This window comes from Diadema antillarum, unplaced genomic scaffold, assembly GCF_040938485.1.
Source record: "Diadema antillarum isolate AM-2024a unplaced genomic scaffold, OU_Dant_1.0 scf00000129, whole genome shotgun sequence".
In the NCBI taxonomy this organism is placed as follows: domain Eukaryota; kingdom Metazoa; phylum Echinodermata; class Echinoidea; order Diadematoida; family Diadematidae; genus Diadema; species Diadema antillarum.
In genome coordinates, this window is record NW_027271018.1 from 219,210 (window position 1) to 233,765 (window position 14,556).

The 14,556-nt window shown below is 36.2% G+C and overlaps 1 protein-coding gene across 5 annotated transcripts in view; it reads right to left on the bottom strand.

The window, feature by feature from the left end:
• Window positions 1-2,484: 2,484 nt before the first annotated feature.
• LOC139720586 (prolyl 4-hydroxylase subunit alpha-1-like) overlaps window positions 2,485-14,556 on the bottom strand; it is a 45,596-nt gene continuing 33,524 nt past the window's right edge. Inside the window, exons 11-14 of one of the 5 annotated variants that reach the window (XM_071631936.1) lie at window positions 7,462-7,527; window positions 5,545-5,613; window positions 4,546-4,642; window positions 2,485-2,989 (exon numbers count right to left, since the gene is read on the bottom strand). In XM_071631936.1, coding sequence (XP_071488037.1) covers window positions 2,919-2,989; window positions 4,546-4,642; window positions 5,545-5,613; window positions 7,462-7,527 — 303 coding nt within the window. In that variant the 3' untranslated portion in view covers window positions 2,485-2,918. Of the gene's footprint in view, window positions 2,990-4,345; window positions 4,643-5,544; window positions 5,614-7,461; window positions 7,528-8,243; window positions 8,310-14,556 lie in introns of those variants that run through there. The other 4 variants (XM_071631937.1, XM_071631933.1, XM_071631934.1 and 1 more) reach the window with 4 other exon arrangements.

A 14,556-nucleotide genomic window follows, 5' to 3' on the forward strand; every position in this document is an offset into this window, starting at 1 on the left:
GGTTTTGTGTTTGTGTTTCTTTGGCAATCATATCAACATTGCATCTATTATACTTCTTCCTATTTGGCAGTAAGTTTTCATGGCACTTTAAACCTCTAACAAATTCGAATATGCACATACACATCTCTCTTTCTCTCTCCAATATCTATTTGTATATTCCTCTATCCATCTGTCTGCCTCTCTTAAATATCACACACCCGCCCACACACACACACACAAACACACACACGCACACACACACACACACACACACACACACACACACACGCACACACACACACACACACACATTACATTTGAGTCAACAAGTCAAGAAGTTGTTCAAGGAATAGAAACTTCTTGAACAATAAAATTCAACCTTGAGAGCAATTGATTTTATTATTCAACAGGGCAATCAGTCAAATTCATGATAATATTCTCTGCTAGATTCTTTGCATATATGTATATGTAATTTGTTTGCATATTTTCCTCTCTCGTCTGGTGCAACATGATGATAGTACATGATTTCCATGATGAAAAAAACATCATTCATTTGTGTAACTGGAAGAATAGAAACATTTTTACAAACATACATTGCTAGTGTAATGCTAACTACCAGCTGATTGTTAACTTTAGGCAGCATGAGAAAGCTATAGTTAGACCTTGTAATGTACATATAAAAACATTCTCTGTAAGAATGGTACAACTACTTTTCTTGTTTTCTTTTTCTTGGCAGTGAAGTATTGCCCTGTACATTCAAATGAAAATATGCTGAAAGTTCGGTCAATATAAAGCTTTACTCTGGTGTGTCAACATTTATCAAAAGGTCAAACAAGGCTCTTATAAGAGAAGAGCAGTCCCGTTTTTAGGTTTTGGTTTGCATAGCATAAAGCATTTACGTCATTTCCATATGAGAATGAGAAACATTTAACAATTTGGTAATGTGTAAATTCATACTGAAGTACTACTTTCATGTATGGCATTTATTGTGTACACACTGAGTCTTGGAGCATCAAGGCCCTACTAATGACAAAGAGAATTTACAAAGAAATACAAAGAGATGGGGGAACATTACTGCATAACCAAAATTTGTTCGCTCAGCAGCAACACATTATGACAATCCTTTCACGGATTGAGGCTGTGTGTCACATGGTACATGCTACAACATGTACGAAAAGAACACAGTTTAACCACTCTTTGAACACTGTAATTATCACTCCTTTAACAATCTTTGTGCTGAAAACCTGCATTGATCTCAAACTGCCTCTCACATCATTTATCTCAGCCAGATTTTCCTGTCATAATCAAGATTCCATTTATGAGGCAACGCTGGACTAGTCACCGTCTCCTGGGGAAATTGCACAATGTTGAACAGAATTCCATTTATACTCTGGTAACCTAGACCGTTGTTAAGGATGGAAATCTCATATTTTGTACATGTACCTTCTCTCTCATCATGTTCACATGGCAAGAAATTGACAATTTGCATAAATATTTGTTTCGTAGAATAAATATGAACTCAGATGTGACAAATTCAAGGGCAGTTGACATGATTGAAAGAGGAAATATATATATTGACAGAGTGGGAGCAAAAATGTCAGGTTCAGGTTCATAATTTTGAGGAGTACTATTCTTTTTTATCAGAAGAAAAGGAGAGAAAAAAAGCAAAAGTAAGAGGAGGTAAGTAAAAACAATAGTAATGTCATGCACAAATAAAAATTCAGTTCTATTGAGAAAACCCTACTTTTTCAGTGTACAGGCACAAGAGAAGCTAAATTGTAGTTTATTTTCACTATGATTTGGTGAAATAATTTATCGGGGGGGGGGGGGGGAATAATACCTTCCTGTTAAATCAAAACTATCAATTCTAACACTGATCTTGACACTGATGTACAATGTACCTCTCACTACTAGCCTACGCAATCAATCAAACATCTTGAGCTACTTAACTTTCATCTTTTGGTGTAATATCTTCTCCACTACGAAAAATTCCCATGGAAAGACTTGTTAGATCCTGTTCATTAGTACTATCAATAATCCTGTCCCTCCTTTTATATGAGCAAGTCTATTCACAGCAGGTATGCATATATGAAATACTGGACAATAAATCTACATGATGGTAGTTCGGATCGCATTGGCTATCACAATGATATCTAATCAGAGAAACATGATTAAGTTTGATATCAAACCACACAAGCAATATAATTCAAATCTGACTAATGTATACCTCCTATGTATATATGTATAATCAACAAAGAGTGATAGGAATCTAACTTGCATAGAAGAATCTTACTTTTTGCGTACGTCTATAACTTGAATACTTTTGAGTATCCCAACAGCAGTTACTGGATGAAAGTAATTTCCAGCCACACAACCTACGAGGTAAAATAATTGTTTCTTCTACATTTCAGACAACACAATCTTTTCAGTATATAAGGTAAATGTTACAACACAACCTATCTGGTGATTTTAACAAACATGATTCGAATATTCTGTCCTTTTTTTTTCATCAAATCAGCACCACAACATCTCTTATCTTTACACATAACTTCATTTGCTTATTTTGCTGGTCACGAGGGAAAAATTTGCAAGGTATTGATGTCATGAATTCTACAGGATACCTAAAAAGCTGGTGAAATTATAGCTTCATATATATGAAGGCATAGGGGTGCTACAAGGCTAATGAACATATTCAAAATGAATGTAAAACAGCAATACACAATGATGTTGAATGAAATATGAAGACCAAACAGTATAAAAATATTTCAAAATGGTACAAAAGGTTCACAGTCCGGTGATTGTTGGGGACCTGCACTGATTGGTGTAATACATGCATGCATCTGTACAGGTGACTAGATTGGGCAGAATCTTGTGGAAGCAAGCACATTGGCACTGACAACAAATTCATCTACATGTGGGCACACACACAAAGCGAGATGCTACTCATCGGGATTTAATCCGCAGGGTCGCTTGAATTCCTGACCGAGCTCGTGAATCCATATGTTGGCAACTGAGTGAAGGAAAGAAGGAACAGTGAGAACCACCTGTGTTAGATTATCACTTGCAGAGTAATTTCTTCACCTCTAACTTGATCATCTAATTTCTTTGCAATGGATTCCTGTCCGTTTGTACTACTCAGCATTGCATATACATCTTAATGAAAAAGCTTTCTAACTTAATAATGATCTTTCACATTTCATATGAGGTTTCTCATTATTTCAACAAAAAAATATGTTAGAAACCTGAAGTTAGGTCTCAACCAGAACTATACAATCCCTTTAGAGAATAACTCCCACAAATGCCAACTTCCTGTATATCAATTCCTTGTTTGACATACAAGCTCATGTCACCAAAATATTTGAAGTCAGTATCATATTTCTGGACTTTGATTTCTCTGATTTTGTAAGCTGCTGGAGAGTTGATAAACAGAATCAAACTGCTACAAAAATATTCCACTGTGTTAACATGGAAAGGATAAACATTCCCTGATTCAATGAGGACCTATGAAAAGAAGAGAATACCAGATAAAGTTGGTGGCACTAGGTTCGCCCACATTCATACATGAAAATCAGGGTGGTTCGAAAGACCTATCTGGGAGACACTTGTGTAATATGTGCATCACAAGAGGTGATAATAATTCCCAAATCATTTTGGAAATCATTATTCTTTTGCTAGGACAAAAGAAAAACTTGTCAGATGGGAATTCCTGACCAATAAAAAACACTCTGATAACAAAGACATAATATGTATATATATATATATATATATATATATATATTTTTTTTTTTTTTTTTTTTAATAAATCTTTTTTTTTAAACAAGCAAAACAATGAAATGGATCAAAATTAGATAGAAATCAAATAGAACTTGTACATGTATTACAAAATGAAATTGGGAAAGTTCTGTTAATTTTCACAAAAGATTTCTTGAACAGCCAATATGGACATCAGGTAAAAATCAAATAATACATGTATTACAAAATGAAATTGGGAAGTTTTGCTAATTTTCACATATGATTTCATGAACACCCAATATGGGCATGCAAATGAGGGAGTTAATGACATCTTCGGCTCACAACTTTCCATACAGTTTGATCACAAAATCCTTTTTTCCGATTGTTTGTTCAAACATTTTTATACCCAAGTCTCAAATCATAATACATCTGACCAATCATATTTATTGTAAAGTTTTTCAGCCAGGAATAATATTATGTTTTATTACAATTTATTGCAGAAGCTTTTTCATCATTTTTTTTTTTTTTTTTTGCACAATCGATGGAAAATTGTGATCATGCATTTGCAACATCAACTCTTTGGGAACTTTTTTTTGGAATAAATTAGCAAAACTTGACAATTTCATACCCTTCCTCATCTTTACTTGATTCTGATCAAATTTTCACAATTGGGCTTACAAAATTTGTATTTTTCTTTGCAAACAATTTACTGGTCCAGCATTTCTCTGTAAACATTTCAGGGAGTACCTACAGAATCAGACACTTCATAGTAATGATGGATGTCCAAGGAAATTTTGGACCTATTAATAGGGGATAAATCGCTGTCTACTTTACCCCATTTTGATCCTGCAAGCACCGGGCAAGCTGCATGCCTGGTGTCATAGTTTCCCTCGCCATTCTTGAAGAGATTGTACCAGAACACGGCAGTGCCCTAACACAAGAGATAAGAGCATGTGAAAAGGTTATCAGTATGCCACATCTTATTCCAAGATATACTCAGGAATCCATTTTTAAAAAAAGAAAAAAAAATGGAATTCTTCCACAAAACACATAAGAATTCTTTGATAAAATATATAGCAATTACAATTTTAATAGCATCTATTCTAAATACACCATAATATTCCAGGAAAAGACCTTATTGCCCTTGTGACAGCCATCTTGCCAATTTCCTTTCAATCACAGTTTTTGAAACATCACCATTGGCCCTGTCTCATTTGAATACACCGAAATACAATCACATGCAAGAAGCATACTGATCATAATAAGAGAAAATAAGGTACACCAACATAAGTGACTATATCCACTATTTAACAACACCTGCTGATAACGGTACTGGCTTTAAGATATGATAGAAGAAATGGTAAAGAAAAAGGAAAATTCCCCAATCGGTATCTACATTAACTAGTGCCCTTGCCACATTGAGTCAGTGCTAGGTGTTAACCCCCCCCCCCCCAAAAAAAAAAAGAAAAAAAAAGAAAGAAAAAAGTGATGAATACTGAATTTCTCATGGAACAGAAGCACACACAATTACTAATCATAGTCATTCCTGGGTGACCTTTAATAGTACAGTGGCGAATCTAGGGAGGAGTGCACTGGGCGCGCACCCCCCCTTTATATTTTTGTGTCAAAACAAAAGAAATTTAAAAAAAGTAAGGGAGGGGTGTGTGCGCCCCCCCCCCCTTTAATTTTGTCAAGCCGCCCCTTCTTTATGGAATTCCTGGATCTGCCCATGATAGTACATTGCAATACAGCAGGGCATATTAAGAAGTGGGGTGATAATGGCTGGAAGATAGTCGCAGTCTAAACTTGGCAAAGCATGGAGTCAATACACACCTTCTCTGGCCTAACTCTCGCTCCAACTCTGGTGAAAACAGTCGCTCCACCGGCTTCAACGTCGCTCAACTGATAGGAAGTAAGAACAGAACACAACGGATGATAGAATCATCATGCTAGCTACAGAGGAGGCATACTGTGAAGCAGTGGTGATGATCATTAATAGCCATATAACCCCCTTATGGCTAAAGATATGGTACTTGCGTACTATACATTTTAATAGTTTTAACTCTTGTCAAAAACTTATTGGTAAATTCAATGTAATGTCCAGCAGAATAGCAAGACAGCCAGCCATTCCATGAAATGCTTGGCTCTTTAAATATTAATAATGAATCTCAATATCTAGCATAATCATACTTACATTCAGAGAATTTGAACATCTTTAAAAAAAACAATCACAGCATGTACTTGTATATTCTAATAAAAAAACTTTGGTTAATTACGAAAAGGACAACATATCTTTTAAATCGCTCATACAATGTATATCCTCCAGAATTTAGTGAACTCATAATCTATCGGTGGAACTTGCTAATGCGGTTCTTCATCGAGGCTCTCTCTATTTACTTAAGTGTACATGTACATATTGGTGTACAAAAACTTATAAGATATGTAAAGGTTGCAAGCACGACAAAGTAAGAAGTACACACTGTATCTCCCTTTAAAGTTGAGTCAACTCTGTACATCCGTTTCTGCAGAGTGTTTGAATCACTATACATAAACATTATGACAATAGGAATGCTAACAGCCCCCTTTAATTTTATCTTTCACTGATCCTTCTAACTCACATATTTTATTTTTTAACCTATTTCCTCTGGTATAAAACATTTTTGATTCCCACAGATTAAACACTCTGCCACCAAAGAGTTGTGACCACTAGACTAAACAGCACAATACTTAATAGGCAAGAGCTCTGACATGGCTCTTCATAATAATTCTGAAATACTAAATACTACACTATTAGAATATTAAAATATTATGTAACAACATACACCTTTCAGTTATCACTGGCACTCAAGTAAACTCATAATAATGAGGCACAAGGGACCACTGCCATTGTCATGTGACATTGTGTTTCAAAGTGACTTGACAGAAATCAATCTTTTAATGAGAACTATGACACATCTATTAGACTTCTCCATGTTATAAGATCATTTGATAACACCAGTTCGAGAGCTATGGATTTTGAAATTTCCATACCACTGAAATGCACCTCTGATTATCCAAATCATAACATTATACTTCGTATCCAAGAATTCATTTAATAAAAAGTCTGATAAAGTGATACAAAAACGTTTCTCGTAAAGTTTTGCTAATGTACTCAGCTGAACCCATACAACTGTTTTAAATTATCCTCACAGTTTAACACTATGTAGATGTATACTTTACTTTTAACAAAGTTTCTGAGAGGAATTGAACAATGTGCTCAATGAAAACATGTGCAAATAATGCATGTTGTCAATGTTCTTGAAAAATAGTTTGGTAAAAAGGTATTATGTGTAGAACAAATATCCAGTTAAAAATTATATTCTCATCCAACAAATTCTTTGAAATTCTGGCACTATGCTCGAGTGATCTGTTCTCCAACAAGTTTGCTCTACAGCAGTTGTTCTAAACATGCACCTAGGCACTGCATAACACCAAAATAAGAAAGAGTGTTTAATTATTGCATTCTCCTGGAATAATCTGATAATTTTCTTTCCACCATATGATCCAAATCACACAAGGTAGGAAATGCTTCATATTCAAAGAGCAAAGAATATATCAATGGCACATCTGGCTTTAAATCAATATAAATATCGCTATCTATGTCCAGTCCTCTTGTTGTCATTTTGGTCTGGGTTTTTTTTTTGGGTGTGTGTTGTTGTTGTTGTTGTTGTATCTTTTTGGCACTTTTATGACCTTTATTCCCATACTTACATAAAACAGCATTGTAGCAATTCTATTGCCAGTTCCCAAAGATTTGAAAGCATTTGATTCTTCTTTCTTTGGTCAGAACAGTTCCATGGGAAGCATCAAACAAAGAATATGAAAGTCACATGCATAAAAATAAAACTATGCCTTTAATATTGATGCACACGCACAGGGTGCGCTTTTTTTGTGTGTTTTCCTCCAATACTTGGTAGGCTGTGTCGACACAAAATCTGGCACGCAGCAGCACAATGTTCAGCATTTGGGAAGGCTTTGAAGCTTCATGCAGACAAATTTTCTACTGTGAATTTCATCAAATGTGAGAAGCCTTCTGAATGAGAGCGAGAACTTTGCTTCAGTTTCTACAAGGTTTCATCTTGTACTGGAGCAGACTACAAGCACAAGCGGGGAGGTTTGGATATTGCCAGGATATAATCATTCTACTTGGTGGTTCCAGGATACAAGTGGATGGTACGAGTTGAGTATGATTCCAGCCCCATTTTCTTTCACAGTAAGGTTCATTATCATGGTGAGATTATGATGTTTGCAGCTACTTTTGATGAAATGAAACTTCCTATTGGATATTGAATGTTGAATGGTGCCTATCCAACTGGTCCATTGCGAGCGTAGCTTTAAAATGGGGTCTTGGTTTTGCATTCCGAAGAAATATCTGATGACGAAAAGTGTGGATCATTTTGCTGTGCTGTGCCATTCTTGCGTAACAAAGATCGAGGTGTTCACAAGTCTGCATGAAAGGTAGCTCCGTAGCGGATCTATATGAAGATACTCACATAAAAGAGGGCGGTTGCAATTCTATTTCCTGTCCCCAATGATTCAAAAGCCCTCGTTTCTTCTTTCTGAAGAGATGTCGCAGAAGTTTTTGGTTTTTTTAAGGGAAAAAGAGGGAAATTGGATGTCAGGCCAATAGGGAGAGAGTAGGGAAGGAGGGATTTAAGCTTGCATTACACTAATGTGTGGTCCTAGACAGATTCTTGTTTGGCAAGGCACTGAAGCAAATTGGCAGTGAGAAGAGAATCTCAAAATGTGCAAAATCAATAATCCTCAAGGCAGCTCGAGCTAATTTTGATGCACTCCAAATAAACAGGTGAGGGATACTGTGACTCAGAGCAGAGGAAAAGTATGATTATCTGCAAAATTCACCCTTTCAATTCACATCGTTGTGCTCACAGGTGGCATACAGCTGGCAGTTTCACATTACTGCCTTCTCTACAGATGGAGTCACACCTGTTTCACTATAATCAATTAATTCCACATGTTGGTAGCTTTACCAAAACATTGTACATTTCAAAGCCATTGTAAGGTGTATGCCACAGTAAAAGGTTTGAAAAAACAAACAGGTGAAAATCAGGCACAATAGAGTACCAAAGTGATGATGTCACAGTCTTTTGTTATAACACCTGGTGGCAACCAGGTGCAAACATGGTTAGCAACAATAAATGTGAGGTTGTTTAGAACCAGTTTCCATGGTGATGAATGGCCGGGACATAACTCTTTGGCACTCTATTGGTGCAGAGTGAAATCCGACACTGCAGAGGTATTCCAATTTGCAACATCTGTAAACAAGTTGATACTGGGGGAAAAAATGTACTAGTTCTGTTTCAGCTCTGTGACTTCAAAGCTTGAACTTGCAACATGCACTACAGAAGTTTTCAGCAGTAGGTGTTCTCTTTGCCTTTGAAGTACGAAAATAATGAATTGGTGAAAGAAATTGAATCATTTGCTTCACTGCGCTGCCAGCCAAGAATCTGCCACTGCTCTGACTTTTAGAAACAAATGACGCATTTGCACACACAGGTCTCAGGAAGGAAAACAGATGAATGAACGAAAACAGACAGATGGATAAAATGAAAGGAAGAGGGCAGAAAGATAGATGGTGGCCATGGAAAAAAAAAAAATTATTCAGTCGTAGTGAGGTGTGGATGTACTTCGACCGACTCACATAGAACAGCATGGTGGCGATTCTATTTCCAGTGCCGAGGGATTCGAAATTGTCTTTCTCATCCGACTGGGTAAAATCAGGCCATTTTAGTAGGAGTGGGGAAAGAGGGCAGAAATAAAATGTTACGTGACAGAAAAGCATGTGATAACAGACAGAACGAAAGAAGACCATGTTAAAGATAATTTTGGAAGACAAATTTAGTAGCAGACTTGTACTCTGCCAGCAGCCAAAAAGATGAACACACTCTATAGTAACGAAAGATATCTGAGTAGACATATCAGGGTTACTTTGTGTTGAGAATGACCTTAAATATGACTTTATAACTTTCAGCTCTAATTTTTCGTGAAGTCCAAGACTTTGCAGAAATCTGAATATATGTCTTTAAATGAGAAAATTTGGGATTTACAAAAAAAAAAATTGCAGTTGGCTTATCATTTTATCACTAACATGGTAAAAGGAAATGCAGCATGCAAGAATCTTGGTTGTGCAAAGGATCCTAGTGATATACAAATATAAAAAAGGAAATACTTTTTTTTCTTCTTTTTTTTCTTTATACAAGGATTTCTAGACAAATAGCATGCACAACTGAATGAGATGACAGTTGGCAGAATGAGTTAGTACAGGGATCAAAATGTTGGCTAGAACCACTGTTGGAAGTAAGACTACACAAAATGAAGACAACATTGTGCCAAAACTAACCATGTTCCATGTTTCTAGTGGCATCTTTGTAATCAATTATTTCCTGAGCAATTTATCTTCTTTTTTGGGGGGAGAACATTTTGTTATCAATAAATTACTGCACTGATTTTTTTTTTCTCAAAAAAGAAATCCTAAGGCCACTAAATGTTATATGTTGACAGAATGTAACTTGAAATCAAGATGGAGTTTAAGACATTGGTCCATGTTTTTTTTTAAAAAAGGAGAATTGGATCAGATATCACTACTTTACTTCACACATCATTATTTCCAATGAGATTAGATCTCACTTGAATTACCTGCAGTAACACACTTCAGAAGTTTAAATCAATGACTCTAACAAAATACTGATAGTAAGCAAATAATCAACGTTGGTGAAGGTGATGGGACAAACTATCACTTCCGAGGCAATCTGGATGTAGCTATCTTTCCGAAGGGCAGCTGAGGAAAGATAGCGTATACATTCAGATCGCCGAGGAAGCGATAGTTTGTCTCATTGCCTGAAACTAAAAGTTGATTATTTGCTTTATATTCCACATCTAGGGTCCTAGAAATTCCCATTTTATTCCACATCTGAAACCGTTTTAGCTGTCTTTAGGTATCCTTAGGGCTGAGGCTCCCAAATTTGGATTTAGAAGCTAATTAATGGCATCTCTCTCACACTGAAATTACAAAGAGATCTGTCCAGGCCACCTAAGAATTTAATTAATTCCTCGTACTCATGATGCAACATGGCAATTAAATGTTTTTCGGGCATCAGGATCGGCAGGCTTCTCTGAGTCAACGGTAACAAATTAATGCCTTCGCAATTACAGTCACTTTCCAAAGGACCTTTCGCCTTTCATCAATGTGTATGTGTGTGTGTGTGTGTGCATATGTGTGCCTGTCCAAGCCAGTCAATCACAATGATACACAAAAACTAAATCTTATGGAGGGAGCAATACAGTGGTACAGCCATCATTAAGAACACTGAACAGGAAAAGAGAAATATGGACAAGAGATATTGATTAGTACAGCCATGTTGTGTGTTACACAGTCTCGAAAGTGACGGAAGTGGTACTATAAGCACCATGGTGAAATATGTCGGGTTAGTCAAGGTGACAGGGATTCTAGATGGGGCCTACAGACATAGATCACTTCTGTGCCAACCAATCTTTGGTTGAAGTGATCTTTATCTATAGCCTTCATGATTTAAACTTATAATAGTAGTACAGCTGTACATGTACATCTATTTCTTTCATTTCCTTCATTGTATAAACTGAATTTCATCAGCATGACATGAGCTGAGTTGATTTTGACATAACATTCTTTTTGTGACTATGCTTGCTATACTTGTAGTCTATCCTTTCATAAGGCTGAAAAAGGGGATCTAGGATATAAAATGAATATTGCCACAAAATTATGAGGGAAAAAAAAAATTCCTCCAATGCCCCTCTCTCAAAACAACTGTTTGCCACTTGTAAAACAGAACACACAAAATAAGGGCTATCTTAAAGTTAATCCTGCTTTCTATATTTCGTCACTGGGGCGACAAAACCTCGTATCTACAAACTGTCAAATGTTCAGGAGAGCAAAAAAACATGGCGGCCAAAGCACTGTGGCGAATGGGATAGCCTTTCCTTTGACATGCCGTGGTGGCTTCATTTTTGGAGTAAGACAGTTGGGATTTGGACAGGACATCACTTAATCCATTACTTGACTATTAATCCAAAAAGTCGTTTTCACCAAAATTGCAGATACAAGGTCTTGTCACCCCAGCGACGATTCACTACAATAGATCATTAATCAATGACAATAAGCTTTGAAATGGAAGACTTTGCATGTCTACAAAGCAGTGGAATCAGAAATGTACATTGATGGATGGGTTTGAATAATATCAAGAACATTTTACTATTCAAATGCAAGAAATAACTCTTGGGGGGAAAAAGTAACAATTTCTGTTTCCTACTGTTGTTGTTGCTGTTGTTAGGTAGATAAATACCACGAGCAGTACAGAAATGAAGTATCTTATGAGGATAATTGATGAATTCTATGTATAGGTTCATTAGTTTCTACTTTTGTTAACATTTGAAGCAACTTTGATGTAATATACAATCCATGTAAAAATAGTCAAAAACTTCAGAGAAAAAAATAGAAGAAATGTCTGAATTGCATTGAAGTGAAGAAATCAGAGCAACCGATCAGTGACATTTCGAGCTAAATGGCAGTCTTGCTCATATAAGTTGGTCATTCACCCTAAAAGCATTGATTCCCTCTGTTTGTTTTTTTTTTTGTTTTTTTTTTCTGGTAAAGAAAACAGACCAAAATAAGATCCTCTCCAGAAATACAGAGGCTGCAAAAATCCTTTGGTCTTCAACACTAGTTCATATAACAGTGACTCTCACATTAGCAATAATTCAACCACATTTTTAAAAAATGAATATGTAACTAGAAATGTCGCTATGGTGACTGGTATGCCTCCGCCATAATGCATGATTCTCCCAATAGGTGTATAGTACAATGTCTTCACAATGTGTGATGACAGTTTCACATAACTGGCAAAATAGTGAAATGACAGGTTTGTCAGAAATGTCTTGAATGTTCACTTTCCTTAACTAGATTTGCTACATATAATTGTCTAAGAGTGCAGGTACATGTATTTGGGGAATTGAAGATTTTTACTTGACTTTTGACCGACCCTTTTATAAGTTTATGCATTGAGTAATTTTCAAGGTATGAAGAAAAAGGGTAATTACAGTATAAAATATATATATATATTTTTCATTTTAGCCTGGCCTTTAACCTTTTACCTTTGACCTTCTGGCTGGAAATTTCCCAGAGAATCTCCATTAGGTAATACATGCATATTAAGTTTTACAAATAATCCTGCAAGCATTGCAAATAGTATATGAGGAAAATAGTGAACTTTTGAGGAGTTGATCTTGACCTTTGAGCCCTGACTACTGACCCATGACCCCCAAATTTCCTAGATAATCCATGCCAGTCAGTACATGCGTATGTACCAAGTTCCAAGAAGATACATTGAACCATTTGCGGGAAAAGTGAAATTGTAACATTTTCACCTGACCTTTGACCTTATGACATGAAACTCTCTGGAGAATCTTTACACAGTAGTACATGTCTACACTAAGTTTCAAGAAAATACCTTTGGGCATTGCATAGATATGGGGGAAATAGCAACATTTTTAGCATTTGACCTGACTTTTGACCTTTGACCTCTTGCCAATTTCACTAAAAAACTACTCAACTAATTGCCCTATCATACGTCATCCTTGGACAAGTTTGGTGAAAGTTGCTTCATCCAGTTTTGAGTTATCAATAGTATAAACAGAAAAATTTTAGGATTTGACCTTGCTCTTTGACCTTTGACCTCTGTCCGATTTCACTCAAAAACTAATCAGGTAATTGTCCCATCATACATCATCCTCGGACAAAGTTTGGTGAAATTTGCTTGATCCAGTCTTCAGTTATTGCATAAACGGATACAATTTCATGATTTGACCTTGACCTTTGACCTTGCGCCGATTTCACCCAAAATCTAATCAAGTAATTGCCCCATCATACTTTATACTTGGACCAAGTTTAGTAAAATTCCAGTCAATATTACTCAAGTTATCGCGTAAACGAATGCGGACGGACGTACGGACGGACGGACGGACGGACGGACAACCCGAGAACATAATGCCTCTGGCACCACTTCGTGGCGGAGGCATAAAAAGTGAGAATATTCACTTATCAAATGAATGTATCTAGATTGTGCAAGTATTCACATGAAATATATTTGAAAAAAAGAGGGCACAACTTTCTGAGTACTTGCCTAATTTTACTAAACCAATCATTGTCCATCGCTTTTATCCTCCACACCTTCACATGAAGTGAATTTCTCCTCGGACTATGAGTGTCTCTTGATTTTTTTTATTTTTTATTCTCCTTTAATTTGTAATTCATCTAATCTAATCTAAAATGACTATCCTTGAGCACAAGCAGAAAGATTAGCAATCAGATCAGATGTGCACAACATGTAGATAGAATCTCTAACTGTGCATGAGGTTGTGGTAGTCAGAGCTTATTTTTTGCAGTCTTCCTTTTGTTTTGTTATGTTTTGATAATCAAGGAGACACACTGCAACAACAAAATCTCTGATTGTGCATGAAGTGGTGGCGGTCACTGTTTCTATTTTGCCGTTCTATTTTGCTTTGTTTTGTTTTTGTTTTTCTAATCAGGTAGACATACCGTAAGGACAAAATCTCTGATTATCAATGAAGAGTGGCAACCAGATCTTGCTTTAAGGTTGAGAAATGCTATGTTTTATTTTGTTCCGTTTTGATAACGAGGTAGACATGCAGTGACACAGTCTCGGCAATTTCCTATTTCGGGCCACTTCCTCTCCACTCTTTGTACTTTTTCTAATTCTTCTTTTGTACTCAAGCATGCTGCTGTGACGCTTT